Raw genomic sequence first — 12,994 nt, 5'->3', positions numbered from 1 at the left:
CTTGCAAAGTTAGATATTAAGAACCTGACCAAAGATCTTGTGCTACAACACATGAGACATAACTCTAGCATTTGAATATTTGAGGAATGTATGTATATGTATGTGTATATATATATGTGTATATATATATGTGTATATATATATGTATATATATATATATATATATATATATTTATACCAATATGTGAATCTAAACATCCATGCCATGTACCACTGACATGGATCAAACAAGCAAAATGTGTACAGCACAAATACCAAACAAATGGCCAACAAACACACATCTCCAATCTCGTCAAACTTGCATTTAGTTATGGATGGCGCTGACTCCTGGAGCACCACCCAGCAACAAGCGCTGCATAGCTGGATGGACTTCCCGGAAACCATGTATGAGTCCATTTTGGAATATGACCAGGACAGGCCCCTCCGATGTGTGTGGCTCATGTCCTTGGTCATTGTAGACTGAATGTGTGGATGCTTGGATCTCTAGGATGGGAGCAGCCATTTTCTGACTTCAGCTATGACTACTCTCAGCGTTTTGGTGTCTGACTCTGGTACGAGTAACAATGACCTTAATCTTCTTCGTGCGCCTCTTTAGCACGCACTTGGGTGGGGGTCAATTTGACCCCACTCGCACACCGAAGGCTTTTGCAGAATAGTTTACGAACGGCGTGGCGTAACCAAGGTAATATTTGTATAGCTGTAGACATTTCAAAGTGGACGATTGGTATAAAAAGGGTGATGAATCTTATAAGGTCGTTGTGCTACCACAAATCAAATGCAGGCCATGGATTGAGCGGAGGCAATTTCTAGGAAATCGTTCAATAAGATGCAACAGCGGAGTGTTAGACGAAGCCATGCATCTCTGAGATATCCTGTTAGGCGGCACAGCAACTGGATTAACAAATTCCATTGACTTGGCAAAAGGTGTGAATGTCAGACCAAGGTCAAAGCCGATCTGCGTTTTACTTGAGAGCTCGTTTCACGGGGTAGTTTCTGGTGCTCATTTTGAATTTACTTGTAACAGGGACCGCATCATGTATCTTCCATTGACTTTGAAAGGTCAAAATAGGTTAATGACCTGTTGTTGTTGTCACTGGGGCTTTATGACGCCACTCAGGTGCTGGGACTATGTGGCGTCGCCTGCCCCTCACCCTGGCAGGAAGGGCGAGTATCGCGGGGAATTGAATCCCTGGTTTCCTCTGGAATTGAATCCCTGGTACCTCTGGTTTCCCAGGCGCGTTAACCACTACGCTACTGGTACCTTAGGTCACTGACTTAAAATAGCTTAGATCAAAATCTTGCTTTTAGGAACATACCACCTAGCGTAATATTTGACACCTATCTAAATGCAAAAATCAAGGCAGTCTTGTCATCTTTTGGTCACCATGATCTTCTTGAGGTCAAACAAATTCACCGAACTTAAATAAGCTCTAGTGACCTTTTGCTTAGAACTGGTATCTGTGTTTACGGCGGTTGCATGAGAATGCCTATGGCACTTCGAACGCCAATCTGGAGTTTGACATTGTTTGCCCTTATTTGACCTGACGGTAATGACCTAGGAAGGTAAAATATGACACAAATTATATCACACATACAGGCCAATACTCAATGTAAATTTGCTGCGTCTAGGTCTTTTAGTTTTCGAGACCTCAGGGGTCAAATTGGCCCCCACCTGAGCAAAGGGTATTCAGCCCGCCACCCGGACGCATGTTAAGGGTGTGTGGCTAACGTAAAGCTAATAGACTATATGACAAGTTATATAAGTCCGGGCATAGGCACCGGACCTGGACCAGATTTGGGTCGTCTATAGAGGTGACTGTGCCTGTCTCACCACACGAAAGTTCATTTCATTGGCTGTTGCGTATTTTGCGAAATACTGCATAAATACCGCGCAAAAGGGATGCAAAGAACTCAGAACATCGCACTTATAATTTATTCAGCAGCTCCACAGCATGTGGGCTTTAATTTCGGTATGGATCGGTCAATAATTTGGTCGGCGTCCAATACCTCTTACGGGTTCTGCAATGTTGTCACAAGACCTGACCTGATTCAACCCGAACCAAAGCCCAAGTGCCCTGCCCTGCTCTGGCCTGCCATGCCCTGCGCTGCCATAACCCTACCAGCCATTGCAAACCAGTCTTTGCAAACCTATATCTTTTTAATTACTAGCCATGCTTTCACACAACAATACACACACCTACACAAACACACAAACAGACACATCGATAACTCACAATGATAACTCAAACTCATAATATAGCATCACGTACCGATCTTTGATTCTTAAGCCACAGTTTCAACGTTAAAGGGAGTGTTCCACATTTATACGGGGTTTTCATTACTGGCCATCTTGAAGACCTTTCGATGCTGTTCACAATCCTGCTCTTCTTCAGACCTAAGGTTCTCTAGTTTCTGAGCTTCCCAGCCGAAAAGATGGGGAAAGGTGTAGCCGTAGGAGTATTTCAAAGTCACCTTGACATTCATGACGTCACAACAACGTCATTCAAATCCTGCCATTCCAGAAGCCATGTGGCGACAAGGCGCATAGAGGAGCACATTCACTAAACAGATATTTGTGCTGTCTAGAGCAGTCTTCTCCGCTTGAAAGGTATACCATTAAAGACCAGTGAGGTTGTTTCATCATATCTAATGCATGCTTCACTACATTTCAAATGTAAAACATTCCCTTTCATGCTTTTTGTTGTTGTTGTTGTTTTTGGCCAAGCTTGTGATTTGCTGTAGCTTTACTGCGACTCTTGCGGAAAATCTTATTTACGGGTAGATCGGTTTGTGATAGTCTAAAACCGAACGCTTATCGCCAGGTCGCGAGAAGTACACGCGCCAATAGCATGGACAGCAACATAATTAGGATCCACCACTGCCGGGGACAGCTCTCACAAGCGAGGTGGGACGCCAAGGGTATCTTCCATGAGCCGAAGTTACCACAGCCTGGCCCTACAGACTATGACCCTAAGCAACCTGTAAATGATCATTTGGCTCGCTTCTTAAGCGTCAAGAAATGCATCACACACACGTCGTTTGGCGCATGACATGCCTATGTATCTATTTATCTATTTATATCTGTACACACACACACACACACACACACACACACACACACACACACACACACACACACACACACACACACACACACACACACACACACACACACACACACACACACGCACGCACGGACGCACGCACGCACGCACGGACGCACGCACGGACGCACGGACGCACGCACGCAGGCACGCACACGGATATATTTTACATATATACATATATATATAGACATGCATATATATATATATATATATATATATACATATATATATACAGACACAGACGCCGTTCGTTTCGTTGTAAGCGGATGGCCGAAGGACGCGATATCATATCAAAGTATCAGAGGTGCCGGTATGTATGCATGGACGAATGTAAATCATCAGAGGTTTCGACATCTTTTCATGAAAGAATGTAAATCGTGTCCGCGACCAAGGTCGATGCTTTGGTAAATGGTAATGCAAGCTAGTGAACACTGGCCGTGCGCTGTCGCCGCTCTCTAAAACCCGTGTCGCTTATGCCTACGAATAGAAATGGTAGTATTTGGGGTTTACGGGACGCGTCGACCGCGCGAGTCTGTCCGGTCAGCACCTCTGGCAAGTGGAGGGACCCGCGCGCGAGACCGGTCGGGCAGGTAACAACACCTTCTCCGAGGGAGCCGAGCATTAATTTATGTCCCCTATGCTGCCACACAGCATTGACATCTTCTGGCTGGGGAACAGATGCTTACTTCTAAGAGAGGATCTGGCGGCGGAACCAATGCACGCTTGATGGGAGCGCTGTATAATTTAGGTGGTTTTGAGCTGAAATCATTATTTAAAGATCGTTCGGTATAGTTCGCAACCCTTTTGTTCTTAAGACTTTGTGGTTTCTAAACTACACGCTCGCGAAATGTGCAGCCTTTTCGTGCAGGCTTCTTCAAGGTCATGCAGGCATGCGTGACGCCATACAAATGTGCTTTAAATTCTCCCACCCCAATGGGTATGCAGTGGTCAAGGTCAAGAAGAACAAAATCGCGGAGGCGTTCATATCTGGCGTTAGTGAGCACACTTTTAAATTGAAATGGACGTCCATTGGCTCTCAGACAATGCTTTGCGCGCGGTACAAGTTTCAACCACAAATCAGGTTTAATGCTGCATAATATGAGAAGTTGGATGTAAGTGTTGATTATTACGAAAGTAATCCTTGAATAGAATGATTTAATAAGAACCCCATAGCCGAATATGTGAATTCAAGAAAATGGTTCAAACTCACGGAAAATTTCCAAGCACACCACCGCCAAAAAAGCTACAATATGCCAGCCCCAAAAACAGAGTGCAACAATGTTTGGTTCAGCGAATGCCCGCAGCAACTCTTGAGAGAGGCCAACTCTTGAGAGGCCAACTCTTGAGAGAATAAAGTACTACAACTGAGTGTCAGGAAAGCAATTTCGGACGGCTAGTTTGTCAGCACCGCAGCTTCCCACAAACGTTCGATGACGCCGTAGAATAACATCGCATTGAGGTACGTATTGACTTTAACGAGAAATTGTGTTGTCAAGAGCAGTCTTTTCCACTTAAAAGCATGCCAATAGCTATAAGCGAGCTCAGTTTATCCCACCTGATACTTGCTTCAGGATTTCCAAATGTGGAACATTCGGTTAGGCTTGTTTCCACTTCTTAGCAGGGAGTTTCGCGATTTTTTGTTGTTTGGTGTTAACGTAAGGCTCTCTGTGTCTTTGGGTAGGGATAGAGCAAAGTGCAACACCTGTCCGCATATTCATGGGTGATGGATAAGAAAGGATAAGCTGGCAAACCCCTAAGTAGAAAAACACAACGGGAACGTGAAGCAAATTGACTCTCTTGTTCGAAACAGGTCGACTCGCTGCCAGGTGAGCTAGATATTCTGTTGTCCTGGCATCCTGGTTGCGATGCTGGCATGACTTCTCTAAAGTCCCGTCAGGGCTAACTGGGCTCTTTGAGTAGTGTTGATGTAGTGGGAAAATAAAAAGAAAGTTTATGAGCCTCATGAAGCAGTCCGACCATTGTCTTTTGAAGTGTCAAAGATAACTCTCCAGAAACTCTCCAGTCCAATGGATAGCACGATCCTCTTTGTAGAGTTCATCAAGCAGCTAAATAGGTAAAAATCGATAAAAATCTCCTTGAATATGCTGTTTCTGGAATCACTATGACGCCTTGTAGATGGTTGACCCTTTTGAGATCCCCTGATGTCGCTGTAGTCTGCCTCGGTGTTGAAGTGCAGCGGGTAGTGGGTTTTGTGAATTGTCTGCAGTTCGGATTTTTCACACCGTATAATCAGATCGGACCGGACTCCTGCAAACATAATAATGTATAACTGGGCATACTTATAACATCGTTGAGCCATCACTGCACACACGAAAGATTTCACTTTTGTCTCACGAGGGGCCTAACATCAGCCTCCCCGCAGAGGAGGGAAAACCAGCCTTAGTCTGAGAGGTATGAGAGTGCCGTTAGGTCAAAATCTAAGAACGCGCCTGTATTAAGCACATAAATGTGGAGTATTAAAGGGGCTGTTCCATCTTTGTGTGTGGTTTGAACTGAGATAGCCAAAAGAGATTCGTTTTATTTCAGGTTGCATGCAAGTGCTGTGGGCTCGGAAGTTAAGAAAATGCATGCAGTTATACGCTCCCGGGTGTTCGGTTAGATGCGAAAAGCTCGGGTGGACAATTTAATTTGACTTACCGAGATTTCAAAGACTTAGGAAGATAGCGACTCCAAATTCACAGAGTGGGCAAGGATGCATGCACTCCTACTCACATCAAATTACTAGCAGCCTTGGCGTGACCCAGCCTTGGTGTATGTGCGTGTGCGTGTGTGTGTGTGTGTGTGTGTGTGTGTGTGTGTGTGTGTGTGTATGTGTGTGTGTGTGTGTGTGTGTGTGTGTGTGTGTGTGTGCGCGCGCGCGCACTAAAAGGCCACACAATTAGAAATTAGCTAAGGTATGAACTGAGCGACCATTTTCTTCAAAAACCATGCCAATTGCTTGCATGTTTGCTATTTCGTACTGACGAGTCTGTAAAACAATATATTTTGGCTCTCTTTTTCTGCCTGATTTCTATAAAAAAACATTCATGGGCTATCTAGGCTACCCATATTCCTTTTGACACGCGTCCGAGTGGCCGATTGAATACCCTCCGCTCAGGTGGTGGTCAAGATGACTCACTGAGATCTCAAGAAGTAAGAGAGTGAGGGTCACCAAATTCACAAGGCGTGATAGCCTGAGCGTAAACACGCTTGTGTCAAAAATTGGGGTTCCCATGTGATAACCTCTTGGTCAAATAAGGTCAAACAAGGTCAAACTCCAGGTTGGTGTCCAAAGCGCCGCTAGACCTTCTCATGCAGCCACCGTGAGCCTAGATACCTGTTCTTAGGAAAAAGTTGCTGGTGCCCATTTAAGGTTAGACATCTTGCTTGGCCGTTGGGAGGTCATGGTGCCCAAAATTGTGCAAAACTGCTTTGATCTTTGTATTTGGATGGGCGTCAAGTATTACGCTTGTTTGAACTGGGTCAACCTGGGTCATCGTAGGTCAGGGACCTATACCGACCTCTATAAAAGCCATGGAAGATGCGCAGTGTGGTTCTTGTTATCAATACACTCAAATGAGCGCCGGAAAGTGCCCCACACAGCAAGCTCTGGAGTAAAACACCAGGTTGGTTTTGACCCAGGTCTGACCTCCATACCACACTATGCGTCAATGGAACCTGTTGATGCATTTGTTGTGCTGCCTAAAAAACTACCTCAGAGATGTATGGCTCTGTCTGATACTCTGTTGTTGCATCAGATTGAACGATGTTCGAACGATTTCCTAGAAATTGCCTTCGCTGAAACCGAGGCCTTACTTTGATCTGCTATAGGAAAACGATGCTACAAGGTGCTTCTACATCTTTGGTACCAAAAGATCCGTTACTGAATTGTCTGCAGCTGCGAAAAATTTGGTGCAGCTATGCATGAGTTCGAGCTGAGGGCTAAGAACAAACTGAAATGCTCATGGGACCGCACTGCGTGAGCTGGCGATAACCACTGGAGAGCCGGCCGAGTGCCGAGGGGGTGCTGCCTGAGGGCGACCTCGGCAGGCCGTACTTCCCTGATCTCACCAGCGATTAGTGCGGAGCAACACAGCAGCGCCAGACGGCAAGTGGGGCTGGCGCAAAGCTGTGGGCAGGCGACCAGAACGGTGAGTCATAGAGTGCTACAAAAGTGAGCTGACGGGTGGTGTCTGACCACTTTAGGACCATCAGCCCCGCCGCACGAACCACCTGCAGACATGAAGGCCGTAAGTACCAAGGATGCTCTGCCGCAGCCCTGCATAGTTTTGCCACAGTTGCAGGGAGGGCTTTGATACATTTTGAAAACGATTCAAAGTTGGGAAAAATTGCCATGTAGCTTCTTCCCCATAAGTATTAGGAATTACATAATACTTTCCCCATAATCACTTTCTCCGGCTGTTTTGTCATGCCAGGACGTTTATTGAGTAATGTTCTTAACTGAGAGCGACGCTAAAGTTGGTTAAAACGTTCAAGCATTCAATTTTCCAAAGCCCATGACTGTACCAATGTTACGTTGTGATTTTCAGTTTCGGCCTTGAATTTACCAGTCCAAGAAATTGTCAAAGCTAGGGTGCTTGGATATCTTATTTGTTTTTGTTTTTTTGTTTTTTTTCATAACAAATGCATTCCACATCACTGGATATTCGTATTTCTACGAAGCCAGACGAGGTTTCAGAGGAGGCTTGTTGTGTCGTGCAATGTTGCAATGGACATACTATTATGCACGCAACACGACTGCACTTGACATCTCGTATGTCCAACTTGTACGGCAGGTGATCGTGCTGTGCCTGATGGCGCTGGCGGTGGCCCGGGGCGACAAGAACGCCGAGATCCTGAGAAACGACTTCGAGCTCAATGCCGAAGACGGTTCCTACCAGAGCGAGTAAGCCTTAGTCCGCCAGGGCACACACTGGCGTGATAAGCAGGCGTGGTCTTGATCACATTGCATGAAGGAAGCAACAGCTAGGTGTCAATACCGAAATATGTTTTCGCGTTCAGCTGATACCCACAGCAACCACAAATTGAACAGAAAGTGACCATGTTCTCTGTGCAGTGAACACTGGAATACGAGATCCTGGTCGAGCTCGGTGAAATTTCAAGGCGGTGACAACAAAATTGTAGTGCATGTCGGCTGTCTGGTTTGACGTAACGGCGGGTCTACATTTAATAACTGCTAATGAGCATGCGTGTATCATTGGGGCTTTACGGCACACCCAGATCGGAGACTGTACGTTGTTGTCTGCCCCTCATCCTGGCAGGAAGGGCGGGCACTTGAGGTCTCCACGACCAATATTTGTTTCCACTCAATCCATCCCCCATCCATGGTACTGCGTCCATACCCACCCGCCGCCCATTCTTACTCAGTTTTGCTCATCATTTACGGGCCCGTTTGCATTTTTCTTGCACGTTGGTATGAAATTCTGGAAAAGTTCCCGAAAATCTTGCACTTAATTTCACTCTTTTCCGTTCGAAATTACCAAAGTAAAGTGAATGGAGATAATTATGATTAACATTGACGCAGGGAGTAATGCTACGCCGTATCACATGCATGATCTACTCGGCATTTTTAAACGTCTTAACCACATTTGTACCCGTACACATTATTTTCCCAAGAGCGATACCCAACCCAACACGTCAACGTTCCATGTGATTACCTACTGGCTTGTCCAGCCCGTGAAGCCCTCTAGCGGGCACCGCAGGGAATCGAACCCCGTACCCTTGGTTTTCCAGACGCGCAGCTTAAACTACAATATGCCTGTCATAAGCATGCATAATGTAGAGCTTAATGTAAGTATGAACGGCCTAAGCTCCTGGTTGTTTGGAATCACGTGAACTGTGATTTTTTCGTGTTGAAAATAATGGACCTTCCACATTGCAGGAGATATATATTTAGCGACGTCATCAGGTACGCACTGGTAGCATTGAGTAAGCTAAACGCTTCGAAGCTGTGCTCATCGTTGCGGGTGGCCGCTAGTGGCCATGTGCGTTGGCGATCTTTTTTCGGATGTTTTCGATCCTTCGTATGGCTGAGCAGGCTTTAAAAATATGTTCGTTTAAGACAAGGCCAAAAGCCGCCGTCATTGCACGAAGAACTAGTGAGTTCAGACATTTTGATAACGTTTCAGTAGACATCCACCATACCTGATGTACGTTTCAGTAGACTCTCACTATACATGAGGTACGTTGCATCAAGTGACACATCGTGCCGAAAAAACAACCGTTTGCAAGTCAATCATATCCAAACAAATATTAAACATTTTGCGTTGTGTTGTCTATAGGTATAGGTACTTTCGACTATTCTTTTAGTAAAAGTGTCTTCCCGGTCATAAACGTCGGTACAATAGGGCTTAAGTATTTACTATCCTACTCTGAATGTTTATGATAGGTAACACAGATTAAATATGCAGTTAATCGATTGCAATTAACCCTCGTAGCCGTCGCACTTTGTCAGGATGGTGGCATTGCATGCTACGTTTTCCCGCGTCAAACTGTCGTCATGACAGTCTATAAGGTGTCCCTATAGATAGCTACTTTGCGGGTGCATTGTCAAACATCTAACTAGGGATGCCGTTGTAAGGCCTTTATAGCATACTTTACGGGCTGCTCAGTCCCCGTGAGCGAATAACATTGGTATACTATGTTTGCCTTCACCAAGGGATCAGTATCCTCGTGAATGTTTTTACTTAAGCGCTATGGTGCCAGCTTACAGTCAGGATGAAAAGGCCATCCGAAGCATCGTTCTTCAGAACTGCAAGTCGTGACAACAGAAAAATGTAGTGCTTACCATCTTCTGTCAGCGCCCCAGAACGTCTCTTACGTACGGGTGAACAATGTTAAAATAGTGCATACGTTAACCTTTTTAGACTGTCATATAACTACGACTTTTGGGGATATCTTATGCGAGCATTCTTCTGAAACCCGCTCAGTCATACGCAAAATCGAAAACGTCCGAAAAAATTGCTAGCGCAGAGCTTGTCATACTTAATGAGCAATGCCCATAAAAAGCACAATAAAAATGAAATGTATATATATATATATATATATAACTAGGAATATCAATATATCAATATATATATATATATATATATATATATATAGATATAATTAAATACATTTAAGCCACCTACCATGAAAACGGAAAGTAAAATCTCCGCTGAAGATAAAAGGTGTACTGCTACGATCTGGTCCGCACTTTATAAAGTCAACTATTCTTCTAAATTATTCCGAAGTTTTTTATTAGACGGATGTCTGGACCGGCACTAGCACTGAGCAGTGTTTGTTGCGGAGCCCTGACGATGGTGAGATTTCGTGTCGGAGGCGAAATTTTGTGGCGAAAGCTTCACGTTCCGCAGTGCTCGGCTTAACCATCGTACCCTCTGACATTAGCTGGCTTGCAGAGCGGCCGCTGCAACCGACCCCAGTCTGTTCCAGTCGGAGGCAAACAGGGTGCGCCTAAAAGCGGCTGGAAGCGACCCCGGCACGGGTGCTGAATCGGAAGGCATGCGCGCGCTCTAACCCGCTCAGCTGCCGGACGGACGTGTGAACTGGATTCGTTGATGTGTGAAGCGATGCGAAGTAAAGAGGCTTGCGTGACACCCGTAAAGCAATTTAAAATCCTGCAGCCAGACAGTTTGGACTTAATCTGGCAGATCATAAGAAACATCTGTTAGCGACATCCGGTCTGGTCCTTTCTCTCACTCCAAGGCAACCGGTCACAATGCGATGACCTTCAGCTGACTTCATGGCTAGACAGTGTAAGACATTCCGACCTTGGTCGGGGATAGACAAGTTATGAATATGACAGGTAATCTACCAGTCATCAGGGACAGCTCCAAGCTGGTGTAGCGAGGGTGGCCCAAGTTTGCCGTTAAACAACCGTGCTAATTGTCGGTGCATGCAACTGCTGAGATTAATTTCCTAACTGATCCTTGTGGTAACCGGAGGCCGTAAGAGTTTCACGATAGGATGAACGATATTCTTTTTACCCTGGCCATGATTCGCCGTTTTTTTATAACGCGAACTGATAGGAGGTCGATGCAATCCGCCGTCCGGCCGTTGCCAGACCAAGACAGATAGAGCTTAGTGGAAAACGCCAGTGGATTTTATCAGCATGATTTTAAGATTGGTAAAAAATCAGGCTTCTGAGTCAATAATTACTAGGTCAAAGGTCAAATTTCCCCGAAAATCAAGCTTTTTCATCTTTACATGCTCAAATCTGTAAGACCATGCTTTGCAGCGACATCACACCAAAAACAGCCGTGTTTCTTGCTTAATTCTGAGTACAGTGTATTTTGACCATATGGTTATAATGTGTGAATCCCTTAGTGTAACAATGTCGACCCGCGGCGCGTGTTCCGCAGCATCTTTGGTTGTGGCCAGCCGCCCGGGCAGGCCGGAAGTTGGCGGGGTATTCCTCAAACCGCCGTCGCTCCGAAACCAGAAATGCTAGGGGCACCTTGTTTGTTGGTCGCCATTTGTTGCTGAAGACATTGTTTGCTGTTAAAACACCCGCGATGGATGTCTCATAGGTTCCTGAAAATTTGGGCGCAATTGCAAGACATGCCGAGGAGGGATCCCAAACAATCAGAGGGTTTGCATCGACCCCCATATCGGGGCGGCGGTTGAAAACAGAGCAGGCGACACAGCTGCGACCCGTGTTCGTCCTCCGCAACCTCCTGTCCAGATGTCTGCTTGTCTGCTAGTGTCCAGTGTCCAGTGTCTGTCTGCTGTCGTCGGGCCGCCAGCCCTGACTGAGCCGTGGCCCGCTCCATTGCAGCATGGAGTCCTCGAACGGAATCCGGATGCGCGCCAGCGGCATCTCGTACCCGGGCAACGAGCCGGAGACGGGCTCTTACTTCGTCGAGGGCGAGTACCAGTACACCGACCTCGAGGGCAACACGGTGCTCGTCAAGTACACCGCCGACGAGAACGGTTACAAGCCTGAGTCGGACATTCTGCCCTGAACCCGCTCCTCACGTTCCGTCCGTCCGGGCCGCGCTGGCTCGCGGGGCTTCCGGCTCGGACCGGCTCCTGAGCACGGCTCTCTCCGGCAGCTGTCTCAAGTCGCCGCTCGGACCGGCTCTGGGCACGGCTCGCTCCGGCAGCTGTCTCGAGTCACCGCTCCGACCGGCTCCGGGCACGGCTCGCTCCGGCAGCTGTCTCGAGTCGGTGCGCATCCTACGGCCGCCCTCCAACAGACCGCCGACAGGATGGCTGTCAAATACACGCCTTCTTCTTGTTACCGTGTTTTCGTGTGCTGGTCGTGAAGGCGAGGACGCCGCGAAGAGGGAGACATCATGAAAACGAGGCGCCGCCTTTCAGGCTTGGATAGAGCGCGATCATCTTTCGAATGCTGTGCGACGCATGCTTCAGGTACTGGACCATATTAGGGCCACATTTAGACAGGGTTAAGGAGCATTGTAAGATGCAGAGGGTAATATGCAGAGGTACTAAATGTAAGCATAATACTTTACGTAATAGTACCACATCCATTTTGGACTTTGAAATGCATTCATTTTGAAAAAGATATCGATTGGGGACGATAGTGAATCCAGATGTTACACGATCTCTATGCCGCTGCGCGGCATTGCACATTTCATATTATCTACCTCAAATAAGCTGCTATCACCATATGTTCATCCATATTTTTTATACGCAAGAACTTTATCAATGCTGCCAGATATAGCGAAATAAAGATATAGCATGGCCATATGTATGTGGAGAACAAAGTAGGGATGGAGGTAGTGCAATGTGACGTCACGCTGCAAATTCCCGGATTACGTCCACGCAAAATGCCGTGCCCGCTCCCCGGCCAGTCGCCATAAGGTCTATAATCGTCGATTATGAATACGTTGTAGAGTCAC

The 12,994-nt window shown here is 46.4% G+C and overlaps 1 protein-coding gene across 1 annotated transcript; it reads left to right on the top strand.

The window, feature by feature from the left end:
- The first annotated feature begins 7,293 nt into the window (after nt 1-7,293).
- On the top strand, nt 7,294-12,364 carry LOC119100962 (larval cuticle protein LCP-14). Its single transcript, XM_037224190.1, has 3 exons — nt 7,294-7,357; nt 7,904-8,013; nt 11,908-12,364. The coding sequence occupies exons 1-3, from the start codon at nt 7,349-7,351 to the stop codon at nt 12,092-12,094; spliced, it is 306 nt and encodes a 101-aa protein (XP_037080085.1). The 5' UTR covers nt 7,294-7,348; the 3' UTR covers nt 12,095-12,364.
- Nucleotides 12,365-12,994: the final 630 nt, after the last annotated feature.

This window comes from Pollicipes pollicipes, unplaced genomic scaffold, assembly GCF_011947565.3.
Source record: "Pollicipes pollicipes isolate AB1234 unplaced genomic scaffold, Ppol_2.1 Scaffold_4881;HRSCAF=5763_pilon_pilon_pilon, whole genome shotgun sequence".
NCBI classification, from domain to species: domain Eukaryota; kingdom Metazoa; phylum Arthropoda; class Thecostraca; order Pollicipedomorpha; family Pollicipedidae; genus Pollicipes; species Pollicipes pollicipes.
Note: the sequence above shows the minus strand (reverse complement) of the source record. Positions and strands in the feature narration are given on the sequence as shown.